The sequence below is a fragment of the Emys orbicularis genome, chromosome 13 (assembly GCF_028017835.1).
Source record: "Emys orbicularis isolate rEmyOrb1 chromosome 13, rEmyOrb1.hap1, whole genome shotgun sequence".
Classification (NCBI taxonomy): domain Eukaryota; kingdom Metazoa; phylum Chordata; order Testudines; family Emydidae; genus Emys; species Emys orbicularis.
In genome coordinates, this window is record NC_088695.1 from 44,604,641 (window position 1) to 44,626,444 (window position 21,804).

At 47.6% G+C, this 21,804-nt stretch overlaps 1 protein-coding gene across 2 annotated transcripts in view; it reads left to right on the forward strand.

Moving 5' to 3' along the window:
* The first annotated feature begins 10,175 nt into the window (after positions 1-10,175).
* Positions 10,176-21,804, forward strand: part of ARSG (arylsulfatase G) — a 47,625-nt gene continuing 35,996 nt past the window's right edge. For both annotated transcript variants that reach the window (XM_065415942.1, XM_065415943.1), the window contains exons 1-5: positions 10,176-10,399; positions 14,214-14,401; positions 16,537-16,584; positions 17,520-17,631; positions 18,562-18,699. In XM_065415942.1, the coding sequence (XP_065272014.1) occupies positions 10,176-10,399; positions 14,214-14,401; positions 16,537-16,584; positions 17,520-17,631; positions 18,562-18,699 (710 nt within the window). The remainder of the gene's footprint in view (positions 10,400-14,213; positions 14,402-16,536; positions 16,585-17,519; positions 17,632-18,561; positions 18,700-21,804) is intronic.

A 21,804-nucleotide genomic window follows, 5' to 3' on the forward strand; every position in this document is an offset into this window, starting at 1 on the left:
TGATCTTCTTCCAATCCTCATTGGTGATGACGATGACCGGTTGCAATTGGCTGTCGGTTCTGGGGATGGCGGAGTTTACGGCAACCTTCCCCAGGGGTGGCGGGATGGGTCTGGCCAGGCGATCTTGAATGGCGTTGGGTCGCAGCTGCCAGGCTCTGAAATGGGGCTTGCAGCTACACAGGACGTGGGGTAGGAGTACTTCATTCAGACCACAATGGGGTATAAAACCGTATCTTGTTTGCTCTGCTGTACTTGTGGACTGTAGAAACTTGCCACATTGCCATGGTAATATAAAACTATAATACACAAATAACTCTGCCTAGTTCAAATGGGACTCAGAAGAACTTTAAGGAATCTGGTTTATAAACTTTCAAAAATTAGGAAATAAATCAAGATATTTGTTCAGTTCTTAAGTCATTCTGCTCATTTCATCTCATATGACATGTATAATTTCTCAGTTGGTAAAGCCCTCCGGAGTCCCTGTCACTCAGATTGGGGGTAGTAAATGATCACACACACACACAGAGGTATATGTTACTGAGAAACAATCTGAGCTTTCTTTAACTTCAATTGGCAACTCAGGGAACTCCCCTTAACTTTCAATTGGCAACTAACTCTCATTGACTTCAAAGAGCATAGCCTCTGAAGACATCAGCATATGTCCCATCCTCTGTAATTCCGCTTTACTAAAAACCTTTGTGTGAAAAGGACCTTTCTAAAGAGTTCATGGCCCTATCCTCCACCCATTCACCCTGTTGGTTACAGTGCAAGTAGTTTTGAGGCAGTGGAAGAGATGTGTGGCTCCAGATGAGAAAATAACATGCTAGTGTTCTTAGAATAAAGAACAAAGAAAGAATATAGGGCTACCACCTTTCCTTTTGGCAAAGCTTGAATGTAGCCCTGTCCTTGTCTGGCCTCTCGGTTGATTGAACTCTTCCTTGCTCATCCATCTGTCCTTTTCCACACATGTCTGCCTTCCTCCTCCGCCCCCCATTTCTGCTCATTTCCTTTGCTCTCCTTGATACTTTTCCTCCCACTTTATTTTGCAGAGTGTTATTCATGCAAACTGTCCACACTTTGCAGGTTGTTGTATACTGTGTATTTGTAGCCATGTCAGTCCCTCTCACCAACTGGAGGTGGTCCAATAAAAGATTATTGCCTCACCCTCCTTGTCTCACACTTCACGGAGGGCAATAAGGGAAATCAAGGAGGCATTGGCAAGGGAGATGTGCAGTTTTGGGTGCGGTCTGAGGGTGATGTAGAGAAGGAAGGCTGTACCAGATTGCAGCAGCTGCAGAGGGGCAGGCTCTTGCACCAGCGGTGGTGAGAGATGGTGCACAATGTGATGAAGGAGAAACAGGAAGGGGAGGTGAGAGAGAGAGGTGGTCTTTTGAGCAGGCTGCAGAAGCTTCTTGGGTAATTTTGAAAGCAGGTGAGCAAATAAAATGAATTGGATGCTGACGTGGCCGGGGAGGCAGTTGAGTTGTTAGGAGATGGGGGTGTTGTGGGAAGGTGGGCAACAGCATTCAGCACTGGCTGGTGTCTGGCCAAAGGGCAGTTCATTTACAAGCGTGAGGTGTCTTTGGCTCTTAGTCCTGCCTCCCCTGGTTCATCCCACCCAACCCAGCTCCTCCTCTCCACTCTGAATTCCCTCCTGGGGATCCTCTAGTTCCCTCTGTGGCGGGGAGCACTCCTCCCGCGTCACCAGTTCAGCACCTCACTCCATGGCTTGCCCATGTGCTTCAGGCCAGTCAAAGGGCCTGCTCAGCCCCAGGGTTCCCACACAATGGCTTGGAAACCAGGGGACTCGGGCTAAGGTATACACGCTACCTCTCTGATTTAAACTTTCTTTGGGGCTACTGACCCACATTCGCTCCACATGCGCCCTGCGGTCTGAGATTTAGTAGTGGAGATGGTCAGTCGCTGAGGCCTTTGGGACTGACATCAGGGGGACTCACCGAGCAGGCTCAGAAAAGCCTCTCTCTGTGCTTTAAACGGGCAGATTCTTCCATAGCTGGCTGATCAGGCGCCCAGTTCAAAGGGGTCACGTTGTCGGGTTGTTGGGTTCTGGCTGACAGCTCCATTCTCCAGGCCGGTCTGGAATTGTGTAGAGATTAGCTCACAGTGGCCCAAAGACTCATTCTCTCCAGAGCAGACTGGAGACAATTTAATGGATACAGTTTTCTATACAGGTAAAAAAATAAAGACCATACAGACATTTCCTGCTCTCCCCTCTGGCTATGCCCAACCTGCTTGGATTTATTTTACGGTGGCCATTAATTAGTCACATCACAGCATAGCTTCTTTTCTGAGGGGGGGATACTTGAATTGACCTCACTATTAAAATATAGCTGTCCGGTGTTCAAGAACCATTTATTGCAGTGTAGGCCTGGGCAAATCTCTGCTTTGTGGGCGGCATTTCTCTCTCCTAATAGAAACTGAAGGATGCTGCATAAAGACATATTTATAATTTCCGCCTTTTTAAAGCCTTCTGATGCCTTGCCACTGAATTGTGCAGGGATGGACAAGCTCAGTAGTGGCTTTAGGCTTCCATACACTCAGCTTGTTACGGTGGCAAGCACACCGTACAGCGGCCGCCCCGTGTGCTTAAACATGCAGTCTTCAGATATGCAACCTCAGGCAGGCTGGTGTGCAAACATCCGGCATACGGCAGTTAAAGAAGGAATTCTGTTCAAACAATGCGGAGTGATGTATTTTTAGATAGTCAAGGAAATCTCAAGCTCGGACAGCCAGCTGCAGCACCCAGCATTCAGTAACTGTCCTGGTCTCGTTTGGAAGAGAGTGGAGTTTGGGTCCTTGGGAAGCGCTGCAGTGGTTCTAAGGAGTCACTGTGGCAGGTGAATTTGCTGCTGGGTTGCAGGGGGGAGGGATCACTCAGTGGTTTGAGCATTGGCCTGCTAAACCCAGAGTTGTGAGTTCAATCCTTGAGGGGGCCACTTAGGGATTGGGGCAAAATCAGTACTTGGTTCTGCTAGTGAAGGCAGGGGGCTGGACTCAATGACCTGTCCCTTCCAGTTCTAGGAGATAGAATATCTTTATTTATTTATTTTGAACTGGCGAGACACCCCTCCCCTCTCTTGCCTCTGAACAATTGTTTTCTCAGCCGGGGGCTCTGATTCAACAAAGCACCTAAGCATGTGCTTGAGTACCCCTACCTACTAAGCAAAGCACTGAAGCCCGTGCTTAAATCCCATTGAAGTCAATGGGAAAAGCACATGCTATAGTACTTTGCTGAATATGGAGTTTGCATGAGTCGTTGTTGGGCAGGATGACTGGACAGGGAAAACTTGGCATAGCTTATCTGCCACGTGGGCAGGTCTAGGTTTCTTTGTACTTTGTTCCACATCGCCGTTAATGGCCTTTGAGGGTTTATGTGCTCTGCAGCTGGGAGCAAGTCTCCCATCTGGGGTGGATAGACACGTGCTAGCTCCACTCGAGCTAGTGCACTAAAAATAGCAGTGTGGACTTTGTGTCATGGGCTGGCCCATGGCCTGAGAACGTACCCAGAGGGCTCTGAACTCGGGTGGCTAGCTCCCGCTGCCACTTGTGCCACCACGGCCACATGACTATTTTGAGCTCGCTAGCGCCATCATAGCTAGTGCCTTTCTGCCTACCGCAGCTATGGGCATGTTCCCAGCTGCAGTGTAGACATACCCTGAGAGCTCAGAGGATCAAGCAATACAGACGTAGGCCTCAAATGACCTTTTCCTTTTCAATTAGAGAGAAGACAGTGTCCTTTGAAAATGGTTCGGATTGCTTGTGTTAGCCACGTTATACCCGCTTACCTCCCTACAAGAAATCGAAACATCTGGCAAAAGTTCAGGCTCACTCTCGGATGGCTGGAGGTGCAGTTAGTTTGGTCAGGCAGGGATGTGGCATTGTGGTAGGTCACTCATGCTAGAGATGTGCCAGGCAAAGCCATAAGCTCTTTTATTAGCAGGAAGTATCCTACCAGCTGGGTTTGTTTTTCAGATATACAATTTAAAAAGATACCTTGCTTGGGCATTTTCAGCTAGGAGTGCCCTCGCACGTTTTGCACCCTTCTTGCACAAAAGGACACTTTTTCACAGGCTGTTACTCTGACATGCAGATTCGGCTCTTATGATGCTCAGCTTTACTTTGCTTGCTCACTTTACTGTGCTATTAGACTGGGAAGACTGGTGTGCATGTGGCGAGGATGTCATGTGCATGGAGAGTTTCTGCAAAGCAGGCAGACAGCATGGCCCCCATCCTACAAGTTACTCTGTGCAGGTAGAGTGGTAACGTAGAGTCCCGCACTGGGCCTCGCTAGGCCCACTGATGTGAATGGCGAGCATATACGGGTGCTGGGTCCTCGTGTATGGAGTGACCTGCAGGATCAGGTCCTAAGATCCTAGAAGTTTGAGATGGTAAATACCAGACTATTGAATGGACAAGGCAAGATACAGTGCCCCGACAGAGGATGTAGCCATTTAAACTGGTAGCATACTTGATCTCATTCTGAAGGCTGAGAAGATGTGAGTTGTTTGGAGGCCAGGAAAAATGTCAGAGGTCAGGGTGATGAGCTATTGCTTCTGGGCATGGGGGAGCATAGCCTGGCTGCCGCATTCTGGGTCAGCTGGGGCTGGATAAATCAGGGGCCCAACTGACCTTTCCCTAAACTGAATCTAAAGCTGAAAAAGTTCAGATAAGGGGCATCCTCCCTGCTCCTCCCACTCTGTCTCCTTGACCTCAAACAGGATCTCCACACTTTGCTCCATGACATCCCCTTCCCATCATGATGGCTTCTCCCAGGAGGCTTCCTGGCCTCTTTTCCTTTCAGAGCCACCCCATCAGACACTCCTCTACACCCCCAGACTGCAGGGATTGGAAACAATGGGGTCTCAGTCTGTCTGCATCTTCTGAATAGCCTTGCTTTGTGTGTCAAATCAGAATGTCAGTGTGATTTCTTTTCTGGTGTTTTTAGTAGGGCTTTCTGAACAGCTTCGAACAAACTACATTTCTTGGTTCAGTCCTTTTACAATAGTATCAGTGTGCTCTTCCTCTCTGATGAGTACAGGCACTGTTTCCAATAAGGACTCAAATATAGTTTAAGAATTGGGTATGGTAGAAGAGGCGATTTGCGAGTGTGACCAAGTTTCCCATGGACTTTTAAAAAAGTGGTTACAAAATCCTCAAGCTATTTAAAAAAAACACCCATTTAAAAAAACCTGACTGTAGCAGTTTTGAAGGGTGTTAGAACCTGCATTGGAGACCAGAGCCTTCTGTCCGTAGAACAGGTCTATCCACAGCAGCCTTGGTGTCAGCTTCCCCCAGCACTGAGCTGCCTATGTGCCACCCTGCTCTGTAAGGAACACCCTTGGAAGGGACCATGGGTGAAAGGGGAGTCAAGAAGGGACAGGATTCTGCTGTCAGCTGCTTCCGTGTAAATCTAGAGTCACTGTACTTAAGTTAGTGGAATAGTCCACATTTACGCCAGTGTAAACGAGATCAGAATCAGTTGTTTTTTTGTGTAGTGGACACTTGCCCATTATTAGGAATTGGAAGAGGGACACCAGCTTATTTCATCTCAACCCACAACCCGCCTGCACAGGCTAATAACTTTCAGTCGCTGCTGCTTTGAACCCCAAGCTTCCAAACACATAGGCCAGGTTTACACTAGATACTTTTCCCGGTATAATAATGTCGATTAGGATGTGATTCTCTACAGCGTTTGTAAAATGGCAAAAAACTCTAGTGTAGATACAGTAATACTGACAAAAAAGTCCTTTTGCTGGGATAGCTTATTTTGTTTGGGGAATGGCATAAGCTGTATTGGCAAAAGAATTTTTCTGCTGGTATGAGCTGTGTCTCCACTAGGAGGGTTTGCTAGTACAATACAGTACCAGCGTAGCTATACCAGCAAAGCCTTTCTAGTGTAGACGTGTTTCTGGGGTCACGGGATTACATGAGAATGTCAGCTTTCTTTTTTTTTTTTTTAAATAAAAGCATAAGTCTCTAGCCCTCGTCACCTTTGTCCAGCTTGTCCTTGTCCATCCCTCCACGAATGCAAGTCGATGCCACACCATTCTATTTCATTGCGCGCATGTTCTTTCCATTTTTGGCCAAAGAGTTTTATCATGGGACCGGCCTAGCGCATTTTCGGTCTGCCCAGGGGTCACTTGTGGTCTCTGGGGATCCAGTCACTGATGCGGGTTGTCGACTTATTGTCTTGCCTGCAGACTACATGACCTGTCCATCTCTGCTTTGCGTTGTACATTGCCTGCACTACATCCGTCACCTCTGTATGCCTTCTGATCTCATTCGGTATATGATCATGGAGCGTTGGTGTGGGGGTGAACGGGGTTTGACAGCGAAATACGGCGGAGCATATGCTCTGGCAGGTTTTACCAAGCCGAGAAGGTGTCAAGCTAGCGTCCAGGGTAGTACGGAGTCCGACCGTACCTCTTTTACTCTAGGGCAGCCCGGCCAAAGTGGAGGGGTACCGCAGCTACAGGGCACAAGGGCTGGCACCCCGAATGCACTGCGGCAAAATTCTCCTGCCAAACAAGCCACATAAAAGCAGAATAAACCGGGAAACCGAGCACAGACTCATGCGTCGGCCTGACCATCGCTCACAACCTGGGGTAGCACAGGACAAAAAAACAGAAAATGGCTAAAAGAATAGTCCAACAATTTGTTGCAAGTCACAACACAAGCCTAACCCTCATGCTTGTGGAAAAAGCTTGAAAAAGTGATCCCTAAAATCTCAAAATCCAGAAAGCAAATAACAAGGACCCCTTCTCCCCATTTATTAATTTTTAAAATCTTGTGATTTCAAAGCCCGTCTCAAGATTCTGGAACGCTTGGTGTTGGCAAATTTGCACTTGGAGGTTACGCCACGGGGAACTGTTCATAGTAGCAAATGCAACACCTGATAGTGTTTGCTGGATCAATCCCTTGGGCTGGATTGGAACCAGAGTCATCTTATGAAAAGATTATAAGAATTGGTTTATTTTATTCCGGGAATATTTTTTTTCAATGAAAGTTGGCAAACTTTATGGGATGTTTCTCTATGTACACAAGGCAATATTTAAAGAGCTCTGCAGTGTACGGCAGCCTACAAGCAGCTTTCACCTGAGAAAAGAGAGTATCCTGTCCCTACTTATTTCAGAGGCTTCCCTTTTCATTAGGAGAAAAAAAACCTAACTAAAACAACCAACCCAGCCCAGAGGCTGATAATAGGAAAACCAGTAAAATCTGTCAGGGAACTTTCATCAACTGGGAAACTTTCATCATCGGAGAAACTTTCATCAACGGAGCCCTGCAGGAAACAATTTGGGCTCATTCGTTCAAAACCTTCTTTCTGAAGGAATTCTGCCCCCATAAGTCTGTTTCACTACAATGGGAATTCTGTCTGGAAATGAAGGAAATTTAGTACCAATCTAATCTAGCTCTCTGTCTGATATAGGTTCTTTTTGGTAGTGTAATACATGAGGGGATGACTGTGGTTTTGTGGTTAATGCACACAAATGGAAGTCAGGACTCCTGAGGTCTATTCTTGGCTCAGGCAGTGGCTCGTGTGTGATCCTGGACAAATCACTTAGACTGTGCATCTGGAGGGCTGTTCTGTACCTCACACACTTCATTAATGAATGTCTGTAAAGAGCTTTGAGAGCCTCAGATGAAAGGTGTTAAATAACTTCACAAGGTTATATTTATGATGATGATTTTTTATTGTAAGTGAGAAGACTAAAGAAAGATGCTGATCTGAACTGAAGCCCTAAGACTTTTAAAACTTAATAATGAATTTGACTGGGAAATTATGACTTATTTCCCACTGCCAGCTGCTGAATTCTTGACCTACACATGGTGTTTGTTTTGTTTTCTCTCTTTTTACCCTGCATCTCATGGTCCTTTTGGTTTTTATTATTCATTTATTTACTCTTCCTTTGAGTTTATCTAGATCATTCTTAATTTTGTTGCCCTCCTCAGTTGTGTTGACTGACCCTCAAGTTTTGTATTATCAGCTGCACATTCTTTTCTCAAGGGCATTGAGACACAACTGGAAACATCTGTCATAATACTGGCCCTAGCTGGACTCAGCTAGCTTGCTCCGTCTACTTCAAGCCGCTGATACTCAGTGCTCTCTGTATTTGATATTAAAGCCAGTTCTTTGCCCATTCAAATGTCTCATCCTTTGATATCATTCTTATTGTCCTTGCAGATTAGGCTTGTGCTGATGGTTTTATATAAATAGCCTGAAGGCTTGTAAATTATATGAGCTTCCTGCCACCTCATTTCTTGTTACTGTCTCATGAAATTCACACTGATTTCTTAGGCATCAGCTCATTTTTTGTAAATCTTGGCTGATTAGTTTAGTTAAATCGTAACTTTCAACATGTTCCCCAACTATAACTCTAGGCAGTTTCTCTAGAGAGCCCTACAGGCATTTGGTCCCTTAGTTCTGACTTACATGCCTTCCTATAGCCACCTTAGACCAAATCTGCCCCCAGCTACCATCCTGAAAGCACACTGATTTCCGTGACGATCCATCAGCACACAGCCACTACATCAGCTTCTCTCCAGCCTCTCCTGCCCTGCCCTGTATTTCTGAGACCAGCGCTGCTCTCTGGGCACTAGATTCTGACACCCTTACTCATGTAGAGAACTCCTTGAGTTCAACAGGACTACTCATGGGATAAGCTGCTATTCCAGGTGAGGAAGCGTGTCATGTTCTGGCTCAGTATGAGGAGTGGGCCTATTCAGTGTAAATAAGGTTTAATTTTTAAAATTGAGTTTTACTAACTGACCTTAGTCCTTGTAAATTATTAAAAATTGTGGAAAGTCTGCACATAAATCCTATTTGCCTGTTTGCTGTCTGGAATGCAGATTAATAACACCCCATGACATAAGAACATAAGAATCGCCATACTGGGTCAGACTAATGGTCCATCTATCCCAGAATCCTGTCTTCCAACAGTGACCAGTACCAGATCTTCAGAGGGAATGAACAGAACAGGGCAATTAACAAGTGATCTATCCCCTGTCTTCCAGTCCCAGCTACTAGCAGTCAGATGTTTAGAAATACCCAGATAATGGGGTTGCGTTCCTGACCATCTTGGCTAATAGCCATTGATGGACCTATCCTGCAGGAACTTATCTAATTCTTTTTTGGACGCATGACCTCATGCTCAAAGATCAAATCTGAGATCACATTGCAAATCGAGGCAAAATTACTTCTCCAGTGATCTTTAACTCTTAATTGTATAAGAAGAAGTCAGGCTTGATTGTTTATACAATCAGAGTCTGTAGGTTTGATATGGGGTGATTAGGGAAAATGGGCACTGCATTTGTTTCCAGGCATTGGAGTAGTTACCAGTTGAGTTACAGCAACCTTAAATTTGACAGCAAAATTGCAACTGCTGTGTTTGCAAAGCAAAGGAAATGTCTCTGCAATCGAAAAACAATTCTTACCCTCACTAGGATTAGGGTCTAAAAGCTTAACTCTTTCCAGTGCTAATTGTCTCTTGTTTTTCTTGCACAGGAACATTTGCTGTAATGTAAAGGTGTCCCCCTTATGGAATTCAAAGAACAGTTCGACATCATTTAACTTCAACTTTTGTCTAGTCTTTTGAAGAATGGGCATCATCACTTTACAAGGCCAAATAGAGAATTCTCCTGTAAACACCAGTAATCTAAATTGCATGCTTCCTGGGACAAAGTAATTTATAAAATTGGATGCCGTACGGACAATTTGTAATCAGGATAAAGAAGCTTGGGAAAAACAAGTAAACCATTTTTATATATTAATAAGACGTTATTTTAATTGCATATTTAGCAAAACCCCACAATTATTAAATGACAATATGATTATTGTGACTTCCTACAAGATCTCACTTAGCATGTCAGCTGTTTGCAAACGGAAAAGAGAGAGGAAGATTATGGTTCAGTCGATCTCCAAATGATCAAAAGTCAATACCGCAGTTTTGTAACTCGTCTCTTCAGCACCATCCAAAGATGTGAAATTTGCTTCTCTGCAGAATCTTAGGGCTGCTTTGGGTGGCAATAAACAGCTGACTCACGTCTGAGGAAAGCACGACAATGGGAATTCTCAAATGAGCGTGCGGCAGGAATAGGCCACCCCCACCTACTCACTCACACTAAAGGTCTCCAGGAGGCGTTCTCCTGACACCATGGAGATTCTGTTCCTGAAAATGCTTCTGCTGCTGGCTGGCTGTTTAGTTGGGCTCTTCTATCACCTCTCAGATCTTTGTGTGGGTGAGAAGAGAACAGTTCAGAACAAGCCGAATTTCATAGTCATTTTGGCAGATGATGTTGGATGGGGGGACCTTGGGGCCAACTGGGCAGAAACCAAGGACACTCCTAACTTGGATCAGATGGCTGCAGAAGGAATGAGGTAAGCCTCAAAGAGGCGTCTGTCTATTTCTGAGTCTTCCATTTACCTGTTGTGTGATACCAAATGGCAGGTGGGCAACAGTAAAATGGACAGAGGTTCTCACTAGTTCTTAACAACAGCAGTAAAGTGCCAGTGTATCCCGTCTGAGATCCATGTGAGAACCATGCTCTGGACTACCTGTGGTCAAATTCATCCCTATGCTGAGACACTCCCTCCGCCCACCCCCACGGAGGGATGTGCGTTACTTACATCACATATGCCCTCAAAATAGCAAGAGCAGGGATCTAGCGCCACCAATGGGGTGTGGCTGGGCAGGACACTGTGGGGGCCCTGCCTGCTACAGTGGCCTGTAGGATGAAGGTCCAAAAGATACTGCACCTGCCTCAGAATTAGGCAGATTCCCCATGAGTTGGTTGGAGGGGAGGGGAAGGGAGGGTGGTTAAAGTCCAGGAAGCTGAATCAGGAGCTCTGGGCTCTATTCCCAGCTCTGGGTGACCTTGGGCAGTATCTTTGCCCATCCTGTGCCTCAGTTTCCCTCTCAGCAAGATAGGGATAATAATGCTCCCTTACCTCACACAGAGGTTGCGAGGCTGAGCTTTAAGGCTGGCATTTTCCAAGGGGCCTTGGTGGGTTTGGAGATGGGAACCTAGCTTCCATAGGCCTCATTGACAGTTCCAGCTTTAGTGTCTGTTAAACCACTGAGATCTCCAAAAGAAGGGGTGATACAAGTGCACAGTATCCTTCTTATTTATGGCATTGGTCTGCAGGCAGCAGCAAGCCCAAAAGGTGCAGGTGGTGACCAAGAAAGAGTTCCTGAATAAGCATTAGGACTGCCTTGGAAAACTTGCCCAGATGCACAGGAAATCAGTGAACCTAGCATCACTGCTTAGAACTTTGGTTGTTTGCAACGTGTTTGTTCTTCATGCTGACTGTGGTTAACTTCAGCCAGTGTGGCGGAGAACCTGGGTTCTGACAGCCTAGGAACAGCTGATAGACAAATATTTGCATGAAATAATTGCCTAGCAGTAAAGACTTTTCTTCATTTCAGCAAATATTTAGAGGCAGGTCCTGGTTCAAATAAACGAGTCTTGTCTTTAAGGACATTGATAAATACAAGTTATGGTAATCGCGGAGGAAATCATACCATGTCTTTTTGTGTAGAACCCAGAGAGAAATCTCAGCTGGAAAATGATTTTAATATTCCTTTTAACCGGAATATACAATGCATTGTAACAATAACCCTGAGCATCTACATAGAGCTTTACATTTTCAAAGCTGTTCCTAAACATTAACTATTCAATATGTGGCCAGGATTAGGTTACAAGAATGCACAATTTATTCTCTTGCCAGTTTATTAACTCCTGTTTTAGAAAAGTTATTGTAGTGGTGTTGTGGTCGTCCCTCTCCCTGTGGGTCACTTCACTAGGAATTGGGATCATGGCCCTTCCAGCCTTCGTAACAGGGTGGGACCCCAAATAGTCAATAGGGATTAGACCCTCAGGCAGGGCTGGGCTCATGAGTAGTCTGTAGGCTCAGGCCTGTAATCAGGCAGCACAATAAAGCAGTCTATGAGCTCTAACCCTTAGGCAGGGGAGAGCTAGCAAGCACTCTGTGGTGGGGAGTCTGCCACCCCAGGGGTAGGGGGGCAGAAGCCCGCCCGCCTACACTGCATCCCAGCCCAGGGCACTAACACTGGCGGGGTGTCCTGCCACTGGGTCAGCAGGGATCCTCCCGCAACACGCTGACTGGCTGGTAAGTCACAACACCACCAAACTGAAGTCTGGTTTCCCTGGGCTACTTTCTACCAGAGTTCCATATCGGGCTCCGTGGTCTCAGGAGCCTCTGCTTCATCGGGGTACTCAGCTGCCGGCAGTCCCACTGGCTCCTTCCCGGCTTCGGTCCTCTCCAGGGCCAAGGTGCACTTGGCTTGGCTGCAGGGTCAGTGGGCTGCAGCCAGCAAGGCACGTTTGTCTCCTTCTCTGGCTCGGCTAGGGGCTCCGCCTTTTGTACTTCCTGCCCCGCCTCTCAACTTTCGGTGGGAGGGTCAAGCCCGGCCTGACTCCGCCCACCCGGGCAGAGAGAGTGGTTCCTCCTCCTCTGGCTCGGAGGGAGGCCACACCGCTTCACTACCATTATAAAACCGCATATTTCAAGGTTTAAATCACCCACTCTCATTATTTAGGGATTAGGGTGAGACCTTCATGGGGGCATTTCACATCTTCCTATTGTAGGGTCCTTGTGCCCTCCTCTGGAGCATCTGATTCTGCCCCTGGTTGGGACAGGATTCTGAACTCTGTGGACAATTCCAGTCTAGCTCCTATATGAGATAGAAAAAACCTCCTAGATCAGGTACTGTAGTTCTGTAGTTTGCCTCCCTTCTCCCCAGCACTGCTAGATTGTTCCCTGGGATATATTTTCTAGTGCTTTGTCCTTTTGAGGTTCTTACCTAGGATTTCAGTCCCGCTGGGTATTTGGCAGTTGGTGCATGGAACTGTGCGGCGCTGGGGCTGCTCAGAGAATGATTTCCTAGAATTAGATGGAGAAACCTGACCGATGGAGCTGGTGTGAGGTTAAACAGAAGTGGGACAACAGCCTCAGATCAAGGCAGGCTGAGGAGAAGTGCTGGCTGTGTGAGAAAGGCCTCAGAAAGCTGTATCAGGTCCTTGGTGCAGGGGGAAGTTGGTTCTAGCGATGGGGAATCGACAATAGAATTTAAGGAAATGACCCAGCTGTGTATTCCAGACAAGACAAGTCTCTCACAATGCTGTTGTGGGTGTGAGGAGAATGGTCTGACTGTGAAGATACAAAGTAAGGAAGTGGTGGGCCTGATATTTAAGGACTGAAATGTCCAGGGCCACCCTGAAAAATGCATCTGCACTTGTGCATCTGATTGCTTGTGCCTCGCTAGGAACCCCCTCCCTTCCCCTTGGGCGAGAGCTATGCCCACATCACCGCCAGGCTGGGTCACAGCACTTCCCTGTCTTTGAATGGAGAACCAAGAGAGAGGCTCCAGCTGGAACCCAATGCAGCTGCCCACCTCCTCTAGAGTATAAGTTGTGGTGAGCACATCAAGTCCACTTCTGCCACCAGGTCGGGGCATTGGTCCTCCTCTTCAAAGCAGTTAATGGAGCAGCTCCCCACTGCATTAGAGAGCACAGCTCCATCGATGAACTGCCGAGACAGTTTCCCTCCTTTGGGACAATGCAGATCATGAAGCACGTGAAAGCCAGTGACAAATCCGTCTCATTTGAAGGGCTCTGGTTATGGATGAATCTGGAGTCGGACGGGCTTTAGGGAACTCTGTAGAACCTTCCCACTTGATAAAGTGTCTCCACCATATAATCACAGTGATGTTCCCAGCATCAAACGCTCCCTGTTCCAGCTCCTTCCACCAAACACACTCTACTCCCAGCAGAGTTTATTGTGCCCGAAGAGGGAGAAGAGCAAGAGACACCATGACATCCACTCAGGGCTTCACTGTTCCCAATTTCCTTTGTGCAGAAGATGCTCAAATGCTAAGGGAATGGGTGGCAATTTGAAACCCATATAGCTTCAGGGTAGTTTGAAGAACTCAGCTATCTTCAGGTAGCTGGGCAGCTCACTGGCTGCTAACATGTACAATATGGTCATTTGCACTTGTGGCAAGTGAATGGCAATCCCGTGTATGTTTGTTTGCAGCCCTGGGCTCCTTGGACAAAGCCCAGCATGTGGGAGCATGTCAATTTTTGCCAGCTAGCGGGGGTCATTTTTGCAGCTTTTTGTCAGACGTTCCAGTCACAAATCCTAAGGTACGTTCCGCCTCTCTCTCTTCTAGATTTGTGGATTTTCACTCTGCTGCATCCACTTGCTCCCCATCCCGTGCCTCCCTGCTCACAGGAAGGCTCGGCATTCGCAATGGAGTGACCCACAACTTTGCTGTCACGTCAGTGGGTGGCCTCCCCCTCAATGAGACTACGTTAGCTGAGGTTCTGAAGGAAGCAGGATACATCACTGCGGTAATAGGTAATGAATGCATTGCAGAAAGCTCACTACTGTTCTGGTTTGCAGTTAATCCTGTAGACAATGGTAAACGGGGCTTGGGGCATAGGTGCTGGAACAGAGGTGCTGGGGGTGGCACCCCCTGGCTTGAAGTGGTTTCCATTATATACAGTTTGGTTCAATGGCTCTCAGTTTCCCCCTCTATAAAGATTGTTCCAACACCCCTGCTCAAGAGACACAGGATGGACCATGGAGCTAATTCGTTGGCTCAGATCCAACCCACGCAGGGAATGGCTGCAAGTGATTATTACCACTTAGGTTGTACACTCTCGGGGGTGGGGACTGTGTCTGTCTCTGTGGTCTGTGCAGCACCTTGCACACCTGACCCTGCTTGGGGCTTTGGAGTGCTACTGTAATAGAAGCATTAAATAGCGGTGGAAGCTGTTCAGTGGCGGGAGCTTGAGCATCACGTCTATGTCATGAGAAACATCATCTCATTTGGCACTAAGTGACTAGCTCCCTTGCTGGCAGTCACAGCAGCTAAGACAAACCTTGAAATAGGCCATGAAGACTGACTCTTCATTCACCTCTAGGATTGGTCCCTTCTGGGTTAGCGTTGAGGCATGTTGGCAGAACGGTTCAAGCTGCCCCTGGACTATTCGGCCAATATATATTCTCCAGTGCACTTTCTGCATCTATCTATCTATCTATCTATCTATCTATCTATCTATCTATCTATCTATCTATCTATCTATCTATCTATCTATCTATCCCGATCCACCCCCTCTATCTATCTATCTATCTATCTATCTATCTATCTATCTATCTATCTATCTATCTATCTATCTATCCCCATCCACCCCATCTATCTATCTATCTATCTATCTATCTATCTATCTATCTATCTATCTATCTATCTATCCCCATCCACCCCATCTATCTATCTATCTATCTATCTATCTATCTATCTATCTATCCCCATACACCCCCTCTATCTATCTATCTATCTATCTATCTATCTATCTATCTATCTATCTATCTATCTATCTATCTATCTATCTATTTCTTCAATATTGTGAAAATATATACAGGCGCCCATCCTCCGCTTGGGATTCTTTTCCCTACATTGAAACCCATGCATTCATTAAAGAGGAACTTAAAGGATAATTTTTTTCTGACTTTTCACTTTTTCTCCCTCTCTTTTTGCAGTTCTATGATGTTTTTAAAAAATCGCCTTTTTAAATGTGGGTGGTTACATCATGATGTGAACTAAACTGTTGGCTCCCTCCAAAATTTCAATGTGTGAATTGTTTAACTTTAGAAGAGTGTTTTTTTCCTACATATAGTAACTTTTAATCAAAATATTAACATGCAGAATGGTTCTGTGCCCACAGACCCAAATATTCCTTGATATAATACCCTGTGCTAGCATGAAAAGCTATGTTACATGTTGTGTCCATAGTTTCAAACTCCCTACTGCAAGCATATGGAGCGCTGTCCCAACTTCCAAGGGAGTCATTCTAGTGTATCAGATCAGTCATCTGTGGATAATGAGTAAAACATACACTTTCATTCAGAGCCATTAAAATGCAATGAAAGAAAGTCACAAAACCCAGGAAATTCAGTTAATTAAATGCAGATCTTGCCATTTCTTTACATTGACTTACATGCAAAATCATTCTTTGACTTCAAAGTTTGTTTTGCATGCAAAATTATGGCAGGATATGGGCCAGAATAGCTAAAGCTTCATAATTAAACTGTTGGTGATCATGTTGGGCCAAATTGTGGCAGAGCCTGAGAATATAGTGCTTGATCTTTGAAAACACATACGTGGCAGTTCAGAGGAGGAAGCCAAGAATGGATCATTCAGAACCTCATAGAATGTCTTGTCTTTGAAAACTGAATGTCTGGCAGAACTGTGGTAAGGGCTTAAGGATGAGCGAGACTTGAGAAAACGTAACAATTGTTTTATGAAATTCCTCTGAGATCGAACACCTTTATGGAATGGAACCCTTGGCAAAGTGGCATGCTTTAAACAGGACCTGCAAAGACAGCGACTCTTGTTGCTGGATTAAAACGTCAGGCCCTGGACACTGTATGTAATTACTAGTACCTGCAAAGTTTTCCTTCTGAAAAGACTTCCTATTGCTTACATGCAGGTAAATGGCACCTCGGGCACAGCGGCCTCTATCATCCCAACTTTCGTGGTAAGATTTTGTTGTAAAACCCAGCAAGTGTTTTTGTTTCCCACTGTCCCTTTCTCTTTTTAAACCCATTCTCCTCCTTCCTGGTAATTGCCCTCAGAGAGGGAGGAGCAAGCGAGGAGCAGGCTCCTCTGTCAGTCCCCCTGTAGGTCATTAGTCTGCAGGGATACTGCAGGAGGCCATGCGCTGCTCTGTCCGCTGCCAGAGGAGTTCTGCTGCACAGGAGACTCTGCAACCCCTGCCCACTCCCACAACAGCAGGAGGGGTTGGTGGGGTGGCCAGTGACTTGAATTCCCTGTGGAAGGAGTAGCTCTAGTTATTGGCTGGGAATGCCCATTGCCCAGCTCCCATGGGCTTGCAGCGTGTGGGCGCAGTCTATGAGGTGTGAATTCCTTTTGGTAGCCGAGGTGGAGTAGGGGATATTTGTGCTCTGGATCTCCCTGTGTTTAAGTTCACACCCAGGGCTGCTCCCACAGGGGTTGGTAGAGTTATCTCTGGGGTGGAGTTGACCCAAAAAGTCTGTCTTCACTTGGAGGAAAGTCCAGCATTACTATCAATTTATCTTTAGAATAGAGTCCCTCTTATTGTGCTATTTACTCAGTCCAGCCCTCCATTAACTCAATATTAGAGCCCTTTAAAAAGAGGACCATGTTGGGGAAAAAACCCACAGGAAAGTACAAACGATGAAGTCTCAATGGATCCTCGTCCTGTTATAACATGAGCTAGATCCCCGAACCTTCAGTCAGACCCCCATGGAGCCCCATGGGCGTGAGCATTCACCTGCATGGTTCTGCTTGCAGGACAGGGGGCTAAGCCGCTGTTTTGCCTAGAACTGACCCCGTTCCCATCCTTGAGTTTGTAAACTCAGCAGGAGCAACTGTGTAAACAGTGGATAAAAGGCAGCTGCGGACACACTAACGCGCTCATTTGGATCCCAGGTTTCGACTATTACTTCGGGATCCCCTACAGTCACGACATGGGTTGTACTGACACCCCAGGCTACGACCTCCCTCCCTGTCCGGCATGCCCTCGACACTCTGCAGCCACAAGGTACAGCTTCTCCGGTGGGGTGCAATGGAGTCTGGGCTTTGATGGGAGCGAGGGTGATCAAAGGCATCTCCCTCGTGCTACATGTCAGAGCTGAATGGAAAACGTTTTCTCATGGATCCCAGGAACAGAGAAATTGGCAGGGGTTATAAAGTTGAAGGGTTTGGAATGAATGTTCGCTGTGGTCTCCTCTCCCCTTGCTCTGCCCCAGAGGGGACCATCCCCTCTCACCCTGCAGTGTGTATAAAACACAGCAGGTTTGGGGGGCCAGGCTGGTCCTTTGGATCCCCTTCACTTTCCTCCCCTGGCATCACAGCACTGCTCCCCCAGGCCAAGGAAACCCTGAGGAACCTGTCAATGCTCCTTCATGCACCAGCCAGAGGAGGTAACCAGAGAGCAAGACGAGGGGCCCTGGCCGGCTTCTGCTGAAGTCAGAGACCAAACGGGGTCCATGGGAGGGAATGGTTAAGACACTTGTCTGTGACACAGGAGATCTGGGCTCAGTTCCTGGCTCTGCCACAGACACTGCCCCCCCCCCCCCGATCTTGGGTAAGTCTCTCAGTCTGTCTGTGCCTCAGTTCCCGTCTGTTGAGACCATATGCTCTCCAGGGACTGTCCCTTACTGAGTGTCCATCCAGCAAGGGGCCCTGAGCTAGGCTGGAGCCTCCCGGTGGTAACAAAAATGTGTTCGCTCTCCCGCAATGGGAGGGGATAGTGAGGGGCTGGGTTCAGATCCCCTCCAGGTCTGTCTGTCCGTCTCACATGTGCGGCCAAACCCGAGAGAGATGAGGCTTGATTTCTGGTACAAGGGAAATAACTGAGACTGGGCCACATAGTGAATGGACCCCACTGACGTCAGGGCACAAGCAGGCCTGCTTCCTTCATTCAGAAAGCCTCCCTTGTTACTAACGGGGTCTCTTGGTTTCTCTCCAGCAGCCATGGGAGAGATTGTTACACCAAGGTGGCTCTTCCTCTCTTTGAAAACATCACCATCATCCAACAGCCTGTGAACCTCACTGGCTTGGCTGCAGAGTATGCAGAAAAAGCAACTCAGTTCATCCAGTGCGCAAGGTAAGGCTGCCCCCCAAGACACCACTTTGCAGCTCTCTCTCTGCGGAGCTTGGGACAATGTCCAAATATTGGTGGCATCCTGCTACTGCTACCAGTTACTCTATTAGCTCAAGTGGCCGAGGTCTGCAGGGTGGGTCTAAACATCCGAACCCTGCTGACGGCCTGCGGAGCGGTAAGTAAGATTTCACATGATGGGGCTGCAGTTTTTTTAGTTCACTTTTTTAAACCCCTAGGTAATTGCACACGAAAAACAACATTCAAATAACGTTATGGCTTCAAAGTCAAGCACTCATAGGTTAGGATATGCCCGAAATAGGATTGTCTGTGCAACCTTAATTTGATCCCCTTGTGCATGTGCATTATGATACAGTCTTTAATAACATGGTCACATACTAATTTTTTCCCTCGGGATCCTTCCTCATTCAGTGCCCAGGATGGACACTGCTCTGGGCATGAATCAGGGCTGTGTAGTGAAGCAGACTGTCCGGTGTTGGACCCCTGCCTCGTTGGTAGCAGAAGTTGGAAGGTGTGTAGTGAATGAGGCATATTGTAGGAAGAGAAAAAATAGTCTCATGATTAATGCAGCTGAACGTTGCCCTGGAGAATTGGATTCTATCCCTGCCTCTGCTACAGAGTTCCTGTGTGATGCTGGGCAAGCCGCTCACACCAGACTTTTCATAGGCGGTCACTAACCGTGTGTTCCTCATTTTATGGGTGGCGGACTTGAGAGCCTGTGAAAATAAATTGTGTAATGCTTGTGAAGCATTCACATACTCTAGAAGAGCCCATTATTAATGCTATCTTCAGAGCAGGGTTTGAACGGCGTTCAGTAAATGAGCCATATGGAGCGATGCGGATAAAATAAAATATTGAATAACTGCTCACTCCGGGGGCACTGTCCATCCTGTGCACTGACCGAGGCAGGGGTCCGGTGGAAAAAATAGTATGTGACCATGTAATTAAAGCCTGTATCATTATGCGTATGCACAAGGGGCTTGAATTAAGCTTGCCTAGGCAATCTAAATTCTGGCATTTCCTAACTTTAGAGTCTTTGACTTGGCAACTGTAATATTCTTTTAATAGAGTTGTTGTTACTCCCGAGGGAATTCTGCGCCAGAAAATTAAAAATTATGCGAACAATATTTTAAAATTCTGCAAAATTCAGCAAATTTTATTTGTCAGTAAATAACTGTGGCTCCAGCATGGCAGTGGGGAGCACAAGCCACTGGCTGCATTGAGGTGGGAGATCACCCTGAAGCCCCCACCTCCCCCAGTACTCGGCAGTGAGGCTGCACCTGATCCTGACACAGTGCAAGGGCTGGGCCTGCCCCAGAAACACCCCGGGGCCCTGTCCCTCTGCGTCAGGTGCACCAGGTGCAGCTGGTTGGGGATCAGTGGGGTGGGGGGCTCGACGGGAGAGTCCAGGTATAGGGGGTTAGGGCTTGTCAGGGTGCAGGTTTGATGGGCCTGCTTAAGGGGGGAGCCCCAGCTGCTGCCGAGAGGATGCCACATGCCGGGCTCCTACTTCCCCCTTCGATTCCCCTGTCCCCCTTCTTCCCCATCTCATCCCACTGCCCCATGCCCCACCCCCCTCCCTTCACGCCCACATTCCCCTCCTCCTGCCCTATTCCACCCCCTTTCCTTCCCCACCACCCCATCGCCCCCCCTTCCCTCCTTACCCAGCCCCACGGCTGGCACTCACTGTTGCCCAGGAAACGGGAAGGCTCCCAGCACACAGAAGGGGAGCACGACTGGCTCTAGGACCCAGGAGGTGGTGTTCAGCTGCAGAATCAGCAGAGCCTAGAGGCAGCCTCCTTCAGCTGGGCAGCTCTGCGCTGGCAGAAATGGTGGGAGGGAGGGGCATGTAATCCCATGTGCCCCCCCCCCATGCCTCACCTCTGTTTGGGGGGGCAATCGCCCCCCAAACTGCACCCATGGTCGGCCCCCCCCATGTGGCTTCCCTTTCGGCAGGGAAGCACAGGAATTCTGCGGAGGTCTGTGTGCGCGCAGTCACGCAGAATCCCCCCAGGAGGATGTTGTGTGTATAATTTCCTAGGTTTTTGAAACAGCAAATGGCATCATGTGAAATCATACGGCTCCCTAGATGGGTAATCAGCAGGGTTACAATCAGATGCACGGCACAGTCCTTTGCCACTTGAGCTAACGGACTAACCGACGGCAGCAGTAGGTTGTCCTCCACTATGGGGGCAAGCACTAACGGGGGATGGGGCACACCCTTTGCCACCTGGTTTCACAGCTGTTTGCTGCCTGCAGAGGAATAGTGGAGACTCAGGAATCTTGGGTTCCATTTCAGGTTCTGGAGGGGAGTTTGTCTAGTGGTCATAGGCTAGGTCTACACTACCCGCCTGAATTGGCGGGTAGAAATCGACCTCTCGGGGATCGAATTATCGCGTCTCGTCGGGACGCGACAATCGATCTCCGAATCGACGCTCTTACTCCACCAGCGGAGGTGGGAGTAAGCGCCGTCGACGGGAAGCCGCGGAGGTCGATTTTGCCGCCGTCCTTACAGGGGGGTAAGTCGGCTGCGATACGTCGAATTCAGCTACGCTATTCGCGTAGCTGAATTTGCGTATCTTAAATCGACCCCCCCCCGTAGTGAAGACCTGCCCACAGACTTTGCCGCTCTGACCCAGCTTGACCCTTTCCGCCCTCTGGTATTTCTGAGAGCTGAATTTGGCATAGCCGTGGGAACTGAGTTTGCATTTCTGTTGCTGATGCCAGAATAGTTGATGATACCATCTCACTGTCCCAGAGTTAACAGGAGCGTAGCAGTGAGAGTTTGCAGGACTGGAGTCTTAGGCCCAGATCCCCAGAGGTATTTAGGATCCTAACTCTTATTGAAATATGGGAGTTAGCCACCAACGTACCTATGTGAAACTGAACCTTAGTGTGTCATCAGAGTGAGCGGACCTCCCTCTGAATATGGACAGGGAGTGGATCTGTGGAGTAGAAAATTTCTGTGGAGTCACTTTTCAAAGCACTCTTCAAGGGGGAAAAGGCTGCTAGCCACGAAAGAATGCTCTGCAGGGCTCGTAGTAAAAGTGCTGCTGTCTTCAGTGCATCTCCTGTGCAGGGGCCATGTGT